The sequence below is a fragment of the Anolis sagrei genome, chromosome 6 (genome assembly GCF_037176765.1).
Source record: "Anolis sagrei isolate rAnoSag1 chromosome 6, rAnoSag1.mat, whole genome shotgun sequence".
NCBI lineage: Eukaryota > Metazoa > Chordata > Lepidosauria > Squamata > Dactyloidae > Anolis > Anolis sagrei.
The window spans coordinates 86,661,612-86,682,659 of record NC_090026.1 but is presented as its reverse complement, the minus strand read 5'-3'; the positions used below and the strand labels follow the sequence as shown (position 1 = coordinate 86,682,659).

Below are 21,048 nucleotides of genomic sequence, written 5' to 3'. Positions count from 1 at the left end.
CATTATATACTGTGACTTATCAACTATATTTGGCTTACCATCTCAGTGAATAACTACTATTATAAAGCAGGCTACAAGAGGTCAGTAATACCACTATTATTATCATTTGGGGTCTAAAAATGAAAGCACAAGTATTCTTAATAGTGTAAATAAACTCTTTTGGTTTGCAAACAGCATGTCTTTGAATCTTACTCAGAGTTTTGCCTCTCATGCTTAAAACATAAAATGGTCACACCATCCTCATATGCCACTGATGATAATTGATGGTTGGCAAATGAGATGAATGTCTTTGTAAATTTTTTATAGACATATTACTGATCATTAAGAAAAATATCCATCATTAGCAGAGAAAAGCCAATGAGCTAAGGTCAACTAAATTAAGAATATGAAAATGTCAATATGTTGCTCACTACAAGTGCCCTTTTCTATTTTCAGTTATTTCCTTATTGTACTTATTGTCACTCATTGAATGATTATATTTTCACTAACTAAAATCTTTCATGAACTCAATAGAAATGAGTAGAAAATTAAACTACATAGTACCAAGTACACGGAACACAAAGCAGTTCATATTAAAGACATTCAATAGCCTTATATCTGTCACACCCTGTATTCAAGCATTAAAAGGCCACCACAAGTCTACATTGGCCAACCACTCTTCCCAACTTATGTCTACCACATTTCAGAGGTTTTGAGTAGGTCAACTCCTCCCTCACACTTACAAACAAAACTACATATGAAGTCTTAGCATTTGTTATGATATCTTTCTTTCTGAAGCTTTCTCTATTATTTTGGTTTTATTCAGCTGTTTTGGGACCTTCTACTTTCATCTTACTCATGCTCAAGTTAGCCACCTTCTATTTCGATGGAAAAGCAGGATACCAAAATTTGAACTGAGGCAGGCACCATAACAAAAAGACTCTACTCTTCTTATAGAACTGGAGAAGGTCTCAAATGCAACTCGGGCAAGTCCATTCAATACCTCAAATACCACACTGTCAAGCTATTTAGCGTTAAAGCCAGCATTTTGAATTTTGAGGGGTAGCAGATATATTCCAGATAACAAAAACAGAGGACTCTTGTATTAGTCAACTTGACATATATGTGAATGTCAGGTTTGGGGGCTAAAATTATGGATTTTGATATGACCTGTGGATATGTCGTGGGTCATTCCATGGGGATGGGAAAGCATCACAGCTAGCATGATCCCACCAAGACATTCAAAAAGCTCTTTTGTCACTTTACTCAAAATAAAAGGATATTTCCTTTTTTGATAAAAATTAAAGTACATTTTTAAAAGTGTCATTTTGTTCTCTGAACAAAAATAGTGTAATCTGTTTTGGGGGAACATAGAAGAAGAAGCAACCCCTATCCTCTGTTACTCTCTCACCACTCCTTTGACGGGATGGATACTTTTTTGGCAAGACTTAAGGTACACTACTTACACTGATCTGTAGATACGTTTGACCCAGAATTTTTGTGTGTCTAATACTCTTTTCACTAAAATTGCCAGACATATATGAGTATATACAGTAATTACTTACTCTTTCCCTGGAAACATTGGCATCCAATATATGTACAAAAGTACAGAAGCTTCAAACTTCAGTGCTCTTTCTTGTTCTCTTAGAAAGTTAATTTCAAAACTGGGTGATTAGAGAGAAGATTGTCTGCTAAATGGAATTTTTATCAAAAGCTGCCCTATCTCAAACAGAAATGAGAAACCTTAAGCTCAGCCCTAATGGGAAATATTTTCATTATGCAGTTATAGCAAACCCAAGCAGGTTTTTGTCTGCAATTAATTATACAAATCCTATCCTTTGGATTGAAAGAAAAGGGATTCTACCTGTGTCAAGAGAAATCTGTTTCAAAAAGAGGATTTCTAAATGCTTTTGGCATCTTACCAGATTAAATGTACAAAACCAGAGCTTGGAAAATGTATCTTAAGAGGGCAAAATATTTATTGGGGTACTCTGATGTAGTCCAAAAATATTTTTTCAAAGCTCTTCTAATGTCTTTCTCATCTTGTCCATCCATCATCTTATTCACTACTTAAATAGCAGCAAATCAGTTACAGTATACTTTTACTGCACATATATATTTTATCCAGTAGTGTAGATGAATATCTTTGTTTATTTCTGCAGGGCCTTTCTAAAAATGTGTGTATGCACATGAGAGATAGAGTTGGAGACGTTTGGCTACTTTAAGGAGGTGGTTGAATTTCTGATAATTATTTTGAAGGTTTACCCTAGAATACATGAAATACCTGAAAATATATGATGTAACTAATCTTTCTTGCTTCTGCATTCTGACCTTTCTCTTACCTTAAATAAAGCTTGTACTTGTGGTGAGTGGGCAGCAAATGGCTGGGAATCTGCTGCAGATGTTCCCTAAGCCCAAACACTCATGAAATAAATCATTTTGTACTACAGGTTGAGTATACCTTATCCAAAGTGTTTGAGGCCAAAAGTGTTTCAGATTTTGAGGTTTTCCATATCTTAGACTACTTGTATTTGTATACATGCCAATAATAAGATATCTTGAAGTGTAAATATGAAATGCTTTTGTTTCATTTAATATACAACGTACACAGAGTCTGAGGTTAATTTTATAGATAATAGTTTAACTAATTTTGTGCATGAAATTAAATGTATATACACTGAACTATCTGAAAGCAAAGGTGTTGCTAACTCAGCCACACATGTGAATAATTCTGGAGTGTTTCAGATTTCAGAATTCCAGATATACAGGGTTAGTCAAAATGCATAGGCCAATAAGCCATTCAATTGAATGGCTTATTGGCCTATGCATTTTGACTAACCCTGTAGTTTGGAAGGCATTCTTGGGTCAAAACATAAATTAATAAACATTGCAGACTAGGTGATGGGTTCCATTAAAAGCAAAAGAAGAAAAATCACTTAGTTGTATTATTGTATATATAGAGATAAAACAATACATGTGACCACTAACCTTTCTGAGAAATCTGTCCAACTCTAATCATGGGCATTTATTTAAGAAAGGCATTTACTATTAAATGCAATTATAGGGATAGCATGAAAGTGGATATTGTTTCTTCAGTTACAAAGATCAGAGCTAATATTTTTCCAGTAACATATATAATCCTTTTACTATTTATCTATGAGGAATGCAGCTCATACTTCCAATATTCCATTAAAATACTGCAAGATGGCCACAACTGTTTTGCATAAATAGATAGGTCTCATACTAGAATACATTACCTAAAAATGGTGTGCATGTGGTATTGGTAGGCAAACTAATACTTTGAAGTGGTAGCATATACACGGATGTGACATGACACGTCTGGAAATCATGTACAAATTGGCCCTGGACCAATTAGCATTGTTTGCCCTGAGGGATCAATTCGTAACCGATAAATATTTAAAATAAATATTTACATTAAATTTAGGATTGCATGCAATGACTCAAATGTCTCCTCAACTCAACCCCTTTTCAATGCACTGTTATAATAAAGAACATCATGGGTTTTCATTGTACTTCTATTGTTCTGGGTTGCCCTTTTGTGAACAATTCTTTTCCCAAACTCCTTTTCTCATGGGAGGGCATATCTAGAACATTCATTTTAGAAAAAGTATGTAGGGAAGCCTTAAGCAAACCTTCTTCCCAGACTACAAAAAAAACCCTACCTTTCAAGATTACCTCATTTCACTTCTGTTGCATTCTGCTATTCTGCTAGCAGAAAACAGCTGCAGAATACAATTGTATACTGGCCACAGTAACAATATGATAACAACATGTTCCATATTTTAAAAAAATTCAAACACTTCACACCGATTCAGCAAAATGAGGACAAATCTTACTGATTCATTATTTAATCTGGAAGAGAACATATTATATAACATTAAAATAAACAGAAGCAGTAATATATGTAAGACTATCACTTTGTCTCACAGGTTGCCAAGTACAGTGAGCCAAGCAAAAGGATACTATATACACTTCTGATATTTGACTACAAAGCCACCATTAAACTGCCACAAGAACACAGTAACTTTTAGAAAATGATGTCTCTGGGATAAAAAGAGTAACTCAAACATTTGAGGCTTGAAGAAGGATAAGGAATTAATACTCATACAGTTTGTTTGTGATGAAAGATCTATCCGGCTGTAGTGTGAATGGAAGACAATTGGAAAAACTCAAATTGCAGAAGAGACATCCAAAAAGGTCAACCATTACAACCATGTATTTTACTTTAACCAAATGACAAGTGTGAAATAATAGCCTAGAGCAGGGGTCCACAAACTTTTTAAGCAGAGGGCCAAGTCACAGCCCCTCAAACAGTTGGCGGGCCAGATTATAATTTGAAAAAAATACGAATGAATTCCTATGCACATTGCACATATCTTATTTATAGTGCAAAAACATTTAAAAAGACAATACAATAATTAAAATTAAGAATAATTTTAACAAATATAAACTTATTAATATTTCAATGGAAAGTGTGGGCCTGCTTTTGGCTGATGAGATAGGATTGTTGTCGTTATTGTGTGCTTTCAAGTAATTTCATACTTAGGTTGACCCTGAGCGAGGGCCGGGTAAATGACCTTGGAGGCCACATCCGGCCCCCGGGCCTTAGTTTGAGGACCCCTGGCCTAGAGGTTCCATTGGGAAAAAACACACATAAATACATTATACCATGCATACATTTCTATAAAAAGATACAAATTATCTACTTACATCAGAATTAAATCTTAATTGGCAGATGTTGCATGATATAATTTGCTTTCTTCTGTGGTGAAGAGGAACTCCAAATGTATGATTTATTACAGCTTTTTGAATTGGGTCCATCTGTAACAAAAGAAGAAAGAAAAAAGTGTTTCTGTTCTCTTGAAAGTATTGTGCTAACAATGCAGTTACTACAGTGCCAAATTCATTTTCTTATTGAGTGATGTGTATGTGTGCGGGTTTATAGTTATATATGTGTGTTTATATATCTATGTGTGCATGCACATAAAACAGGTGGGCAACTGAACTTCAGTTTAAAGCATTCCTTATCATTTATTAGGGATTGATGGGAGCTGCAGCAAAGCAACATCTAGATACTTTGGCCATTGCTCATATTAAAGAGGGAGAAAAGGAAAGAAAGAAAAGCAGCAGGAATCTTTTAAAAAATTGAGTATCTGATATTTAAAGAAAATGAAATTAACAACAAAACAACAACAACAATACTTTGTATTCTGTCTCCTCTCCCAAACGGGACTCAGGGCAGCTTACAACAAAAATAAAATACAATATCTTTGAAAGGTACAATTTTGAAAATTCTCATGACAGTAAATTGCCAAAGTCTAAAGGAATAAGTGCCGAACATTTTGACATGTCAAAGTGTTCTTTCTTCCTTAACTTTAGAAACAGCATTTAACATTTTGACCCTGAGAGTCTTTTCTCTCTTGTTTCACTGTTCATTGGCAGGGAAATAGTCTGTCTTTCAGGAATGTAATTCTTCACTAAGCTTCTTCTTAAAGTTAGCAACAAGTAATTTCTGCAATTGTTCCCCACAGTAAGAAAGACTTTGAAATCATGCAGTTTTTGAAGGCTATTTGCAGTTTAGGACTTATTTTACACAAAATCTGCATACAATTGTTTTGTGCAGAAAATAGTATTCACGGCATGGAGAATAATATTTCAACAAACAAACATTAATTTCTACGTGTTTTACATAGTATAAATTACTCATTATGGTATTTTATGATTATGAATATATGTACATTCAAATATTTCCCACACAAGAAATAATGCTATTTTCTGTTCAAAATAAACTTGTGTTGATTTTGTTCAGAATAAGTCCCAAAGGGTTGAAAGCCAAGTCCAATGAGAAATGGCTTAGGAAGCTGGGTATGTTTAGCTTGGAGAACAGATGGCTGAGAAGGGACATGATAGCCATGTTTAAATATTTGAAAGACTGTCAAACTGAGGAAGGACAACTTGTTTTCTGCTGCTTTAGGTACTAGGACATGGAATAATGGTTTCAAACTGCAGGGAAAGAGCTTGCACCTGAACATTAGGGAGAACATTCTGATGGTAAAAGCTGTCCGGCAGTGAAATATGATGTCTCAGAGTGTGATGGAGTCTCCTTCTCTGGAAGTTCTAAAGCAATGTCTGTATGGCCATCTGTCAGGAGTGCTTTGATTGTGGTTTCCTGCATGGGGATGGACTGGATAAGCCTTGTGATCTCATCTAATTCTCTGATTCTAAATATTTTAAAATATTTTTAAAAATATTTTCCATCCCTTTGATAATTCATCTTCATCAGTTGCCCTTATTTTTCTCCACAACCTTCTCTGTAGCATTAAGTAGAAATAATAAATCCACACCATCTATCTGTTTCGAATTGACAAAGGCTGTCCTGATTAATCCTCTGTTATCCCATTTTGGGGGCTATTTTTAAAATGTCCACATTTCTCTCCTTTCCTATCACTTCCCCTCTTTGTCCTCAGCTTACTTTAATGGTTGCAAACTAAGTTCAAAGTGCACAAATAGTTTGCACTGAACTCAGAAGGAGGGAGAGGAAAAAAGAGGAGACAAGGGGAGGAATCTTGCCTTTCCCTGTAGACTTAGGCAAAGGCAAATTGTTTCAGCCTCTCCGAGTTATGTTTTTCATCCTCTGATATTGTTTGTGCATGTATGTCTCTATCTTGATATGAGAAATATTGGAGGATATGAAAATTAAGACAAGACTCCAGAAAAAGCAGAAAACAGTAAGAAATGAGAAAGACTGTGTCAAATCCTTTTTAATTTTTGATCCTGTATAGTTTATGCTGTTTCTAAATTATTACACTATCACAATGTTTAGATGTCAATTAGTAGCTGAATTCAAGTGCTAGTCTTTTAAATTGACTAGCAGCTTACCTAAAGATTATTGTAGGTTGGTATTCTATGATTTAGAAAGAGGGGAAAATTCATGCAAATTGAGCAGAAGTAATTTCAATTCTTTTCCGTTTTTACTCCAAATTTTAAAGGCGTGCTGAATCTATTTTTTGGAGAGAAACTGCATGGTAGTTTTAAAACATGGAATGGATCCACTGTCCCATGGATGTGGAAGCTATTAGATACCACAAAGCAACAAAGCACCATTCATCATAGCAAGTACTTCTTATTTTGGAACTCAGTTGCAATTTGAAAACATCTTTACTTTGCACCACACACTTCATGGACATGGTTCATAAAACTGTAATCATCTTTTAAATATGTCATGCTTTAGTTGACATATGAGTTTAAAAAAAAACACAGCTGATTTAAAATGAAGACGTTTCCCAAGTAATAAAATCAAGAGTAGGAAACTGTGGCACTCTATGAAGAACTATGGCTACCTAATATAGGAATATCCCACCACTGCCACCAATTATGGAGAACTATGGCAAACTAATATAGGAATATCCCACAAATTATAAAGGACTCAACCCTCCAATGATTGCACACCATGAGGGAAATCAATACACACACCCTCACTCACAGAAAGCCCAAACAGCGGAAAGCCACCACTGTATACATTTTGTTTTGCCTTTGCCCCTTCCAACTATTTATTAAGGATTACTTTCACTGCCACCAATATGTTATCTCATTAGGCCACCTCCTTTACTGAAATGCTTAAAAGCCACACTGAGACTTCAGTTGTAATAAAACAGGAAATTATTGTTTATTTAGAACAGCCAAATAAGCTTAATTGTTGCAGTTAACTTGTTAGGCTTTTCTTCAATACAGAGGAATGGTACTTAAATCTTAAGTTTCCTTAGAACAAAGTTCCACACATAAAAATTAAAACAGGAATTCTTTAAAACCTTTTGAATTCTCCCTTCTTTCCTTCAAAGCACTCTAAATGCTATAGAGGCCTAAAACTACTATTTTCTCAAAGAGGGTTCTTTCTTAGAACCCTAAAACAGTTCCCAAATCTCTTCCTTCCTTCCTTCCTTCCTTCCTTCCTTCCTTCCTTCTTTCCTTCCTTCTTTCCTTCCTTTCAAGCTCCTGACTCCTCCTTCTTCCAACCCAGTCTCCAAACTGTTTCTTCCTTAGCACCATTTCCCTAACCTTATTCCTCCTTCTTCCATCCCCATCTCCTAACTGATCTTAAAATGGCTTCTGTCTTCTTCTTCTTCTTCTTCTTCTTCTTCTTCTTCTTTGGCTCTGGCGCCGCCCATCTCCAGCTACTGAGCTTTTCCCCCTCCAATTTTATCAGCTAATCAGACTGACTTTCTGGCTTAGCGTCCACCTAGAGATTGCCTGATTGCTCCACCATCAGCTCTTGCTTAGCTTAGAATCATAGAATCACAGAGTTGGAAGAGACCTCATGGGCCATCCAGTCCAACTCCCTGCCAAGAAGCAGGAAAATTGCATTCAAAGCACCCCCGACAAATGGCCATCCAGCCTCTGTTTAAAAGCTTCCAAAGAAGAAGCCTCCACCACACTCCAGGACAGAGAGTTCCACTGCTGAACAGCTCTCACAGTCAGGAAGTTCTTCCTAATGTTCAGATGGAATCTCCTTTCTTGTAGTTTGAAGCCATTGTTCCATGTCCTAGTCTCCAGGGCAGCAGAAAACAAGCTTGCTCCCTCATCCCTATGACTTCCTCTCACATATTTATACATGGCTATCATGTTTCCTCTCTGCCTTCTCTTCTTCAAGCTAAACATGCCCAGCTCTTTAAGCCGCTCCTCATAGGGCTTGTTCTCCAGACCCTTGATCATTTTAGTCACCCTCCTCTGGACACATTCCAGCTTGTCAATATCTCTCTTCAACTGCGGTGCTGAGAATTGGACACAATATTCCAGGTGTGGTCTAACCAAGGCAGAATAGAGGGGTAGCATGACTTCCCTGGATCTAGACACTATGCTCCTATTGATGCAGGCCAAAATCCCATTGACTTTTTTTGCTGCCGCATTACATTGTTGACTCATGTTTAACTTGTTGTCCACGAGGACTCCAAGATATTTTTCACTGGCCTGGCTTCTCTCTTTTAAACCAACCCTTATACAAACCAACCCTTCAGGCTAGACCAATCCGTAACACACACCAACTCTTTAGGGTAGGCCAATCCGTTACATGCTCTTTTTTAGACTACAGCTCCCAGCATCTACCATCGGCCATCCTGGCTTGGGGCTATTGAGAACTATAGGACATAAAAATAATAATATCTAGAGAGCCACAACTGCCTAATCTAGGAGGAATTACCGAGTAATAATCTCTGGAAGTTGCATTCTAACTGTAGTTGCAGAAATTGGGTTATTTCTCCCATTAACATTCCATACAAGCTTTCAAGACAGAGTTGTTGAACTTACTGAACATATAGCAGATGAATGGTTGCCTCACTATGCACTTTCTATTACCCATAAAGGCATTCAAAAACATTATTGTATAATATAGGTCCGCACAATGTTAAAAAAACCTGAAACTGAAGAGAATAACATTTTATTCCAATTCATGGGGACTTTGCTTTTGTATCCAACTATACCTCCCAAAGATAACAAGAACACGCATAGAGAAACAAAGCCTAGGAAGGGCAGAGATGCAACAAATCATAGTCCTTTTTTGCACTAGTAGAATGCAACAGAGCTTCTCCGGCACAGTTGGAAGTCATTCGGCATTGGGAAGATGGCTATTGTGGCATAACTTGAAAAAATCACTACTACAGCTATCAGGCAGCTACCATAATTTAAGTGCTAGATGAAGACACTGGGAGGTCAGGCTTCAAATCTCTGCTCAAGTGTGTGACTGTCACGGAGTCATATGCAGCCTCAGAGGAAGGCAATAGCAACCTGCCTCTGAACAAACCTTGCTGAGAAAATGCCACAATACTTTGCCTTAGGGACACCATAAACTGGAAATCACTTGAAGGTACACAACAAGGAGGTACTACACACTTCATCATGAAATATCCCAAACAATTGCTTATACTGATTGTACTCCAAATTATATCAGCATCAGGCACCAAGAAGATTGTGATCAATATGAAACCGAAGCAAAAAAAAAAAAAAAGGTTATGAGGAAAATATATAGTCATGATCAATACTACTACATATGTCACAAATATTATCTCCATAGAATACAAACAACAGAAATTTGCTAGTCTAAGCATTTTTAAAGGAAAAAAACTTATCTGGGAAAAGAAAATGAAAAGCAAGTAAGGAAATATAAAACGCAGCAGATTTGCAGCAATATGTTCTTCAGCAGAGAGCTCTTTGCCCCAACCCAGTCATTCCACAGATATATAAACCCATTTTCCTACTTCCAACAGACCTCACTACCTCTGAGGATGCTTGCCATAGATGCAGGCGAAACGTCAGGAGAAATGCCTCTAGAACATGGCCCTATAGCCCGAAAAAACCTACAAGAACCTAATATGTTCTTAGTTATCTAAGAACGTGATAACATAGCAGAGCGTACGCCGTTGAGATGCTAGAACCTTTGTGATTAGTGAGGATGATGATATCATCCGTCAGCCCACACCTGAAATTCTCATACTAGCTTAAGAGTAGATATCTCAGCAAACTAATGTGCAAATATATTTATGAGTTTTTGTGTTTTAATCCAAAGTATTTTGTAGTGACAAAGTATTGTGTGGTAGCATTGGTCTCGAATAGGCAATCAGGGAGCACGAGCTATACAAAATATGTACTCTTTGTGGAGATTAAACCCATTAGAACTATTTTGTTAACATGGATCAAGATGTCTAAAACGGTTTTTTTTTCAGGAATGGCTAAAAAGATGGTTCAGGTATTTATTTATTTCAAGCATAAGGGGGACTTAGGGCAGCTTACAACCAGTATCATTTCAATGCCGCCCATACAAAATTACACAATGAATAAAACATCAGGTTAAAATCAATTTAAAACGTTATCATTAACCGTATAGCCATTTCCAAATCTGATTCAGCATCCAAAGACCCGATTCAAAACTTGTCCATAATCAATTCTCATAAGATTACAAGTGCTGTCATGCCTGCTGCCCAAATGCCTGGTCCCAGAACCATGATTTAAGCTTCTTCCTAAAGGAAAGGAGGGAATTTTGCTGGGGAGCGAGTAGCACAGGCCACCACCAAGAAGGCTCTGTCCCTTGCACCCACCAAATGCATTTGTGAGGATGGCGAGATCAAGAGCAGGGCCTCCCTGGACGATCTTAGACTCCAATGAGGGGTATAGAGGGAAATAAGTTTGAAAAGGTAAGCAGGGCCGGAACCATATAGGGCTTTATAGGCTAAGACCAGCACTTTGAATTGTGCTCGGAAATGGACTGGCAGCCAATGGAACTGACACAGCAGGGGAGTGGTATGCCTCCTGTATGTTGCTCCAGTAAGTAATCTGGCTGCCGCCCTTTGGATTAGTTGGAGTTTTCAAACAGTCTTCAAAGGTAGCCACACATAAGAGTGCATTGCAGCAATCTATCCAGTAATCTATGTAACAAGAGCATCCCAAGATATGGGCGTAGCTGGCACACCAGTTTTAACTGTGCAAAAGCTCCCCTGACCACTGCCGAGACTTGGGGTTCCAGGCTCAGCAATGAATCCAGGATCACTCCCAAGCTGCGAACCTGAGTCTTCAGGAGGAATGTAACCCCATCCAACAAAGTCTGTAAGTGTTCAAACTTCAGAATTTACCATACACTGCAGTTCTCCAGAATAACTTAATGACAGAATGATAGACTAGAACTGAAACAATTGGCTCCTTTCCCCTTTCAACAAATGACATAAATTGCTTGGCACTGGCCCTGAGTTCCTTTAACCCATTTTGAGCTTGACCTGAAATGCCCACTCAGTGTTAACCCTGAAAATGGGGGCAAGTAATACTGTCAATTATACATCCAACAGGTAGCTTGAAAGCATTCTTAAAATGAACAGTACGCCATGAAATCATGTCGAAGCAAAGCCTACTTTTTATGTGTTCTAAAAATGGAATCCATCATCATCTAGTGAACACATCATTCAATATGAAATGCTAGGAAACAACAGGAACATTTTGAGGTCATGCACTATAAATATGACACTATGGATAATTTATTATTATGGAATTAATACTGGGCTGAAGGACTGACACTTTATCACAGGAATCAAAATTCAGCTTTTGGTTCCAGGAGATGCCATCCTATATCCTTTCAGGATAATCCACTGACATAACCTAAATTAACCCACACAGATTTTTTCAAACAAAAATCTTATACCAAAATGAAAGAAAAAGGAGGAGAAGAATCAGAGTTTTACAATGTATTTTGGGATCTTACCTACTACACAGTTGGTGTCTAAATGTGAATTTCATGATTTGTGCATGTTTTATATATGCAAAGAGGTTTGGATGGGAGCCAAGGTGATTAAGAAAAGCTGGTTCAGATGCAGAAATCTCTACCCTGCCAATTGCTCTTTGATACAGTAAGTCAGAATTACTTTTCCAAATATAACTGCACAAATCCCAGTTCCTAATGAAGTCAGGGGCAGACAAGCAAGAGTCAGAGCTTTGGAATTATATTTGGCTCTAGCCTCCTTCCCTTCCCCCGAGTTTTCTTTTGGAACTGGCTGCTAACCCATAAAGTTTTAAATAAATATTAGATAAGCTGCCCAATAGTTTCATAGAGTAAAGGGAAAGTGGCAGAGGTATCTCTCTCACACACAGACAATATATGTGAGATATAAAAAGAATATGCTTGGATCATGGGAAAAAAGCCAAAGAAATGGATGATCATGATACAAAAAAGTAGAAGACTGTTATATAATGTAACAATGCTTGATTAATTGCTTATTTAATTTATAACCTTCCTCCAATTAGGGAATCAAAGGAGAATCATAATATAGTTAAAATTAAATACAGTAAAATCTAATTATTATAGGATGTAGTTTAAAAACCATTACATAAAATATCCTATTAAAATAGCAACAATCTAAAACAATTTGAAACATTTAAAATATAACAAGGCGGAGGAAATTTAAAAATCTCCCTTTAAAAGATCCCCCACAATAACCAGTTAATAAGTCAAACCTTGTCTAAACAAAAATATCTTTGCCTGCTGGAGAAAGGGGAAAAGAGATGAAGTGAGCTTGGTCTCCCATGGGAAGGAGACCAAGGACCTTATCACATTAGGAGTCTTATATATAGTGAGATTTCATGGGGGCCGGGAACTCTTGTGAAAAGTCCTCCTCTCCCAAGACTTGAGGCAAGTCATGCTTTCTCAGCCTCAGAGAGGAAGGCAAAGGCAAATCCACTGAACAAATCTTGCTAAAAAGACCTTGTGATAAGTCAGAGATGACCTGGAGGCACACAGGAACAACTGCTTTGATTGTACTATTTTTAAACTGCTTTTTTATTAATTTTAATTGTTTAAAATTGTTTTTAATGTCATGACATTTTAAAATTAGCCTGTGGAATGTTTTGGCTATATAGTAAGATGTCTCTTAGGTCCAGTTTTGAGGAGAAAGGCAGGATATAAATAAAGATGAGACTGATTTTAATGCTTGTGACATCCAGATTTTCTCCTTCAATGGACCACTTCAAAATATTGCTCTTGTGGGCATGGAAGCTTCTGGCTTTGCCTATGTCTGGAGATGTCTGGGCAGAAGCTCACAGGTAGGGATCCCTGAAAGATTTTAAGGCTAGTCCAGCCAGTAAGTCACTTTGATCTGTATGTGGGCTCCAGAGTCAATAGTTATTTTATCTTTTGCCCACCCATTCTCTGTAATTGTTTCTCACTATCTTCTCCTTCTACTCTATGTGAAAGGAACAAGATGTTTCTTCCAGGAAATACTAAATTCCTACTCCCAAACATGCCTTTTTCCCAGGGAATGTTAGCCATTCTGCATTAACTCTGATGCAATAGCAGGCCAACTGTATTTGATGACTGCCTGCAACAAGCCTTTCCAATAAGACATGCCTTGCTTTTTTCAGGAGATCAGTAAATTCCAGATTATCACAAAGACATTGAAACAGGCAACTACTGAGCTCTCTCTCACACACTCTCTCTTTCCAAGGAAACTGCATGTGTGGCTTGCAGGTCCAAAGTGCCTGCCAGGGTCTGCAGCTGAGCACCAAGTAAGAGGCGCTCGGCTGCAGGCCCTGGTAGGTGTCAGCGCTTTGGACCTGCAAGCCACACATGCAATCTCCTTGGAAAGAGTGTGTGTGTGTGTGTGTGTGTGGTGTGCAGGCCCAAAAAGCACCCACACCTGCCAGTGCCAAAAACTGAGGGGAAGGGGAAATTGGGAAGCCCATCTATTACTATCAATGGAAACAATAATATTCATTTTTTTGGACCTGGGATGAAAAAACTCATTTGGAAAGGTGCCTGTTTTCAGAAGAGGAGCTCAAAACCTAAAACTGAGCCTTACGTATGAAACAAATAGAAACAGATAGTGATTCTATACAAATTCACAAAATGAAAATATATATCCTTGTAAAACAGAGCTATTTCAGCACAACCAGATAAATTATTCAGATTTTGAACAAACAAGTGAGCCAGCTGAGAAAACATGCTCATTAAAATATCTAAGTAATAGAGACTACGAGAGAAAAGAAACTCATGTAATTTGCTTTTAAGCATAATTGGGAGCCAATGATGTTATATATTTAAAATGCATGTTCTAGGTGTGCAATCATGCATGGTTCATCCCTTTATAGCTAATTTATTCAGTGTTGCCTCAGTAATTGAGGTGAATAATTAGCCAGTGATTTGAAATTTAACCAAACAAGTTCAACTTTATTTATTTATTTATTTGTTTAGGAGCTGCTCCCAATGTTGTCAGTGAAAAATGTAATGTTGTGGTATTGCTGGCTTTGATGTCTCTAAAAAAGACTCATTTCACCTGAAATTGAAACATCTATGTTATGGTGAGTAAATGTTGTATGTAACTATGCCTAAATGATTTTTCTTTGCAAAGTCATATTCTCTTTCTCTTGTTCTATAACATATAAAAACCCTAAATTCTTAAATGTTCAATTTATTCAAATCTCAACCTATGTGAAGATTCTTCACAACAGTTCCAAATGACAATACAATGTCTTCCAGGCATTTCAACCATCATGTTACAACCCTTATGTTCTCACTTGGTTCTCTCAGTGTCATTGTTTGTTTGAGCAAAAGGAGAAAAGCCACACATGATAGAAATATGAGCAATTCCAATGCAACCCTACAAAAGACTGCAGCAATATTTGGATTTAACTTCATAAAAGCTACATCTGCAAATGTACTTGCTATGATAACATTACTTGTTATATGTTCAAACGAGTACCAACCCAACTACAATTTTTGCAGTCACAAGCAATGCTACTCATTAATTTAAACCATTAATTTCAGGTCACTAGGGAAACTGATTAGGGGAAATTGTGACTTTTTATGGTTATTTGCTTGTAAGTAAAAAGTGATGCGTCAACATATTTTTTTCTAAGCTATGTAGCTACCATATATAGTTATATATACACTGATCTTATGTATAAGGCAAAGGCAGATTTGTTGATGCCTGGATTTGGAATCATGCTGTAACTAATAAAGTTATGAGCAACAAATATCCAATTTGGTTATTATATACCTGTATTTATGTATTTCTTACAAAGCAGTTTGGCATCTGATTCCACAACTTGGAATGCTTACTTAAGAGGAGGGATACATTTGAAAATTTTGAGTTGTGTGTTGAATTAATTTATCCCATTTCTTTTGTTTCTTCAGAAGCATGAAACAGGAAGTCCCCTTCCCACATGAAAATCAGGTCAACACGAAAGCAAGCTGGAGCCAATCCCGGCTCAAAGCCTGCTTTCGTCTGCAGCCAAGCATCTCCCAGAACTTGCCTCCTTGCTTTGGTAAGAATGCGTGTGTGGTGTGCTGGCCCAGAAAGCACACATGCCTGCCAGTACCGGCATTCTGCTGCAGGCACTGACAGGCGCGCTCGCTTTCTGGACTTGCACACCATACACACACACTCTTTCCAAGGAGAGTGAGTGTGTGGTATGACGTGGGGTACAGGCCCAGAAAATGTGTGTACCTGCAGCAGAGCACCTCTTACTCTAGAGTAAGAGGAATTTAGCTGCAAATGAGAGTGCTTTCTGGGCCTGCATGCCATGCTACACACATGCTCTCCTTGGAAAGAGAGTGCAGGTGTAGCGTGGCATGCAGGCCTAGAAAGTGCATGCGCCTGCAGCTGAGTGCCTTTCTTACTGTAGAGTAAGAGGTGCTCGGCTGCAGGCGTGTGCATTTTCTGGGCTTGCATGCCATGCCACACATGCACTCTCCTTCAAAAGAAACACCGGGGAGGGGAGCCAGGGTAGGAAGCCTCCCCATAATGGTCCTATAGAGAACAGATATTTTGTGGCCCCAAAACGAAAACAGATATCTGCCCTCCTGATTTTAGGAGGCTCCCAAAAAATTGGATCAGGGCTCCCACCGAATGGCGGGACATGAAACAGGTCAAGGTTTACCCAGAATGCAGAACCCTAGCTCTTTCATACTGCAGAATTAGAGCCAGTCCCCAAGTTACAAACAAGACATATTGTGTTGTTTTGTTCTTTAGTTATATTTGTATGTATGTTGGAACAGGTCCTTTTTAAAGTGTAACTCCAGCTAAATACAGAGAGAGAGAGAGAGAGAGCACACTTTGGATAGGATAGGGAGGGATTACTAGCCATGTGGTATTTGCTTTGCTATCTGTGCCCCTGTTCAGAACATTTACCCCACATTCTGTCCCTGTGAGAATTGAATTTTGAAAAAAACTGGCTTGTTGTGAAAACAAGGATTAGTGATAAAGTTTCAGTGAAGACACCTTTTCCCCATGATAACTTTTTCAAGAGTGAATTTCTCTTCCTAGTGGTAGATTTCTCTCTTTTTCTGTTGTCTTACCCATGTTCTTAACTAGAATCATAAGGAGACCCAGGTGGCACAATGGGTTAAATGCTTGTGCTGGCAGGACTGTTGACCAATAGGGCAGCAGTCGAATCCAGGCAGAGCGGGTTGAGCTCCCTCTGTCAGCTCTAGCTCCCCATGAGGGGACATGAGAGAAGTCTCCCACAAGGATGGCGTCCTGTGGGCAATGTCCTTGCAGATGGACAATTCTCTCACACAATTATGCTTCAAATAACTTGGGCATTGCCAGGTACCCAAGCTAGTTTAAAATAAATATATAAAATATATCAGTTCAGAGTTAAGTAAGACATGCTTTTCTTGATCTACATATTTCAAAAGAACAAAAGCATGACTTACTTTAGATCTAACAGTGAGTGACAAAAGTCTGTACCAGTTCAGGTAGTAGAACTGATGTTTAAGTAGCTCATGCTTCCTCACAGCAGGCTACATACTGAACTAGACTCTTTCTTCCTTAGTGAATCATTTTTTTAGAAGTGGAGGATAATTCATTATAATAACCTCAAAAGGAAATTTAAAGTAGTATAATTAGTAATAATAAATGATATTGTTTCTCTAGCCATGCCAGATTTCCATGATTGCATTACTACCTTGTTTTTTTTATTTAGATCTAGAATGAGACAATGCACTTAATGTGTTTTGAACATTCAAACAATGGAATATGATTTGTGATTATATGTTTTAGTCAATTACTCTTTGTCTCAATTTGTTCCTTCCAATCTTTTTTTCTTCATCATACCACCTTTGCTTTTTGTTTAAAAAGTTCTTTCTAATTACTATTTTCATCCAAAAAGACAAAAAGTTTCTGCTATATTTCTTTACTGTAAAATGCTAGTATAAAATTATGAGATGTTTCCTTAAAATATAAAATGGCAAATGATAAAATGTTTGGAATTATTTTGATTTAGTTTCTGCTTTTTATAACAATTTAGCTCACAGTTGGCTTCAGTGAACCATGGACTAACTTGGAACAAGTCCTGCATTTCCTCTTTGAATAAATCTTCAAAATAAGCTATGTTTTCCTTTGCTTTTCTCCTTTAAAAGGAACAGACTTTCATGTGTTTCAAAAAGAAGGGAGTTGGCAAGGGATACTACTAGAGCAGCAAGGCTTAACAGAGATCAACAGCCATATCGGGGGGGGGGGGGACGATTGTCTATTTCCGTTTTTCTGTCAAAGAGATTTTGTGGAAACTCAAGAGGACAAAGATTATTGAAATAAAAGGTTAACTGAAACAAAATATTTGTAGAGTTCAATCCTGTATTGTGAAGAAGGGCTACTGTGCCCACATACATTTTGGACTAAATGGTAAATGAACTGAAATGCTACTACAGGTCAATGCAAGGCTTGAACGTTTAAGCTAAAACAAAGCTTGGAAAATAACCCTGACTTCTTGTAAGACTTTTCTGATCCCCCTTCTCTCCTCTCCATCTCTGAAAATAGCCAGAAATTGTGTCAAATAGACTAATTCTCAAATTGTAGTTTTCCAAATGTTTTGAACTTCAACTTCCAGCAGCTTCAGCCACTTTGACCAATGGTCAAAGATTCTGGGAGCTGAAGTCCAAAATATCTGGAGAACCAGAATTTGAGAATCACTGTTTGAAAACAAGAAAATCTGGCAAGCACAAAAGATTGGGAATGTTGACATCAGCCCTATTTAAATTTTCCAAATAGGATTTAAGCCATATATGAAATGAAACAGTTGAGAGGACCAATTTTATTGTTGTCTTCACCACCCTCCCACAATCCAAAAAGGCTTTCTGAAGGAAATAACTTCTTCTCTTTCCATGATTTGGAATTCTCAGAATATAAGGCTCCAAATAAATAAAGGAAAGCCTTCACGAATAGACGAGGCTTTCCCTTTCTGTACATCATCCTCATCATTCAGAAAGAAATGAAGATATTATTATTATTTAAAATTATTTAAAACTTTTATATCCCGATCTTCTCAATCTCCGTAGAGGGACTCAGACCGATATATAAAGTGCTTGGACACTTTAGGGAACGTTTCCTCTTTAACACTGTGTAGAAATGCTAAATTAAGATACTTTTAGAGGAGAAATAGGGAGATTGGTGTTGCCTTGGCTCAGAACTCTAGTTCCTTTCTAACCACAACTTTCCATATCCCCTGGCAAGGATGTTGGCTGGGGAATCAAAATCAAAGATGATGCTACCTGTATTAGACAGCATTGCCTTGGTTTTTGAAATTAAATGAACCTTTAAGAAAAAAAATAGTTTCATAGGTATCTATGAAAGTTAGAAGACTAATATCTATTAGAATATAATGACAGTAGACTCTTGCTAAACCAACACAAATGGGCTGGCAGAACCTTGGATTAGAAAAAATGTTGAATAAGGAGGGATTAAGAAAAAGCCTATTAAATATCAAATTACGTTATGATTTTACAAATTAAGCACCAAAACATCATATTTTACAACAAATCTGCAGAAAAAGAAGTTCAGTACAGGGTAACATTATGTAATAATTACTGTATTTATGAATTCATTGAAACAGCTGTGGATCCGGGCAGGAGGCACACTGCGTTGGATAACACAGAATGCTGGATGAGCGAAGGTTGGATAAGTGAGACTCGTGTATGTAACAAAATGTGATTTTCTTTTTGTTCTTGGATTGAAAGTGTCATTTCCTGTTTAATTGTGCAGTACTCACTTTGAAAGTAGCTGTTATACTCCAGAACTTCATTTTTGGGGCTGTCACAATGATATTATAATATTTATGTATTCTAATATTTACCCACTATATTCTAATATCTTCGTTCATCTGCATTAAATGTGCAATAGTATATGAAAATAAGTTATGTCTGTTTCGGTAGTTTGATAAGTAATAAAAATATATTTTATATTTTAAGAGACCCAGAAGTCAGGAAGGTGTTGAGTGCCTCCAGAACATCCCTGAATTGACTGTTACTCGTTCAAATCTATATAAACACATAAGTACATCATCATTCAGTTTAGTTTTCTCACAACTGTCACACTGTTTCAATGCAGATATGGCTGAAAGAGGTTGCAAGCATTCAGGAATTTATTAAAGCAAGCGGAAAAAGGTTCTCCATTTCATCATCAATTAAGATGTGTGAAGCATACAAAGCATACTTTGGGATCGTACTGAGGGCTAGGAAGTTTGGTGTTCCATGGATTTGGTGAGAACTCCCTGAGCAGTCCATGGACTGCATATTTTTGCATCGTGGACCTTTCTAAACGACCCTTCACACAAAAATATCATTTGCCATCAGATATATATATATATATATATATATATATATAGGCAAGCAAAATCAACCAGTGGGGGTTTATTATAATTGCACAAGTTTAGTCCCCAACAAGTATATCAATCTTTTCCAGTTAATTGTTTTTTTCAAATGCCTGTGTTTTTGCCTGCTTATTTCAATGACTCAGTAACTTGCTAATTAAAGTGTATGATGGGCCATTTTCAGTTTCATCCATATGTAAAATTGAAGGCAAGATGATCAAATATCATCCAATATAACTAAAACACAAAAGTATTTCTCAGCAAATGGTTCCTATACAATAGAACTAATCTAGGCATTCTAAGACTGGCAAAATTAGAGACTTGAAATGTCTGGAGTGTTTTCAAGTTTTATTGCGAATGTCTGGATAAAAAGCTAAGAAGGGTAATGAGTATTATATAACAGTTCCCAGTGGGATATTTCACATATGAAAGATCTTTGCAAATGAAATACAGTACAATAATTGGCTTTTAATGACACTATGCCTTTCATCACTCCTGGCAAATGAATACAGACCTTTGCTAGACACAGAATACACTATATGGGACTTACTAATTTCTGCATAACTGGGACCTACAGTGAACATTGCTATGAAAGGTTGAAGATCTTAAGAGGCTATTAAGATCTACTTACATACATTTCTGTTTTTAGAAAATGTCATCTAAACATGTTCCAGAATTCAGTTTGTGGAATTCAATTAGCACCCAGTCCTCCCTTCCTTTGAAAAGAATAAAAGTCAGCTAGTATATAATGATTATATCTGTCATAAGAACAGATGAACTAATGCTTTGTGTGATCATTAATCTCCATGTGGCAGAAAGTGGGGGAAATGTACTACCTCATCTCTGATGTCATTCACATGGGAACGAATGGGAATTATTTTTATATAATCTAATGAACATGAGCTGAATCATATGGGAGATTTCCACACTGACAAT

The 21,048-nt window shown here is 37.1% G+C and overlaps 1 protein-coding gene across 6 annotated transcripts in view; it reads right to left on the bottom strand.

Moving 5' to 3' along the window:
- Positions 1-21,048, bottom strand: part of ZNF385D (zinc finger protein 385D) — a 460,114-nt gene that overhangs the window by 92,451 nt on the left and 346,615 nt on the right. For 5 of the 6 annotated variants that reach the window (XM_060781939.2, XM_060781936.2, XM_060781938.2 and 2 more), the window contains one exon: positions 4,711-4,821. The exons of the other annotated variant lie outside the window; for it this stretch is intronic. In XM_060781939.2, the coding sequence (XP_060637922.1) occupies positions 4,711-4,821 (111 nt within the window). The remainder of the gene's footprint in view (positions 1-4,710; positions 4,822-21,048) is intronic. 6 annotated transcript variants of the gene reach the window in all.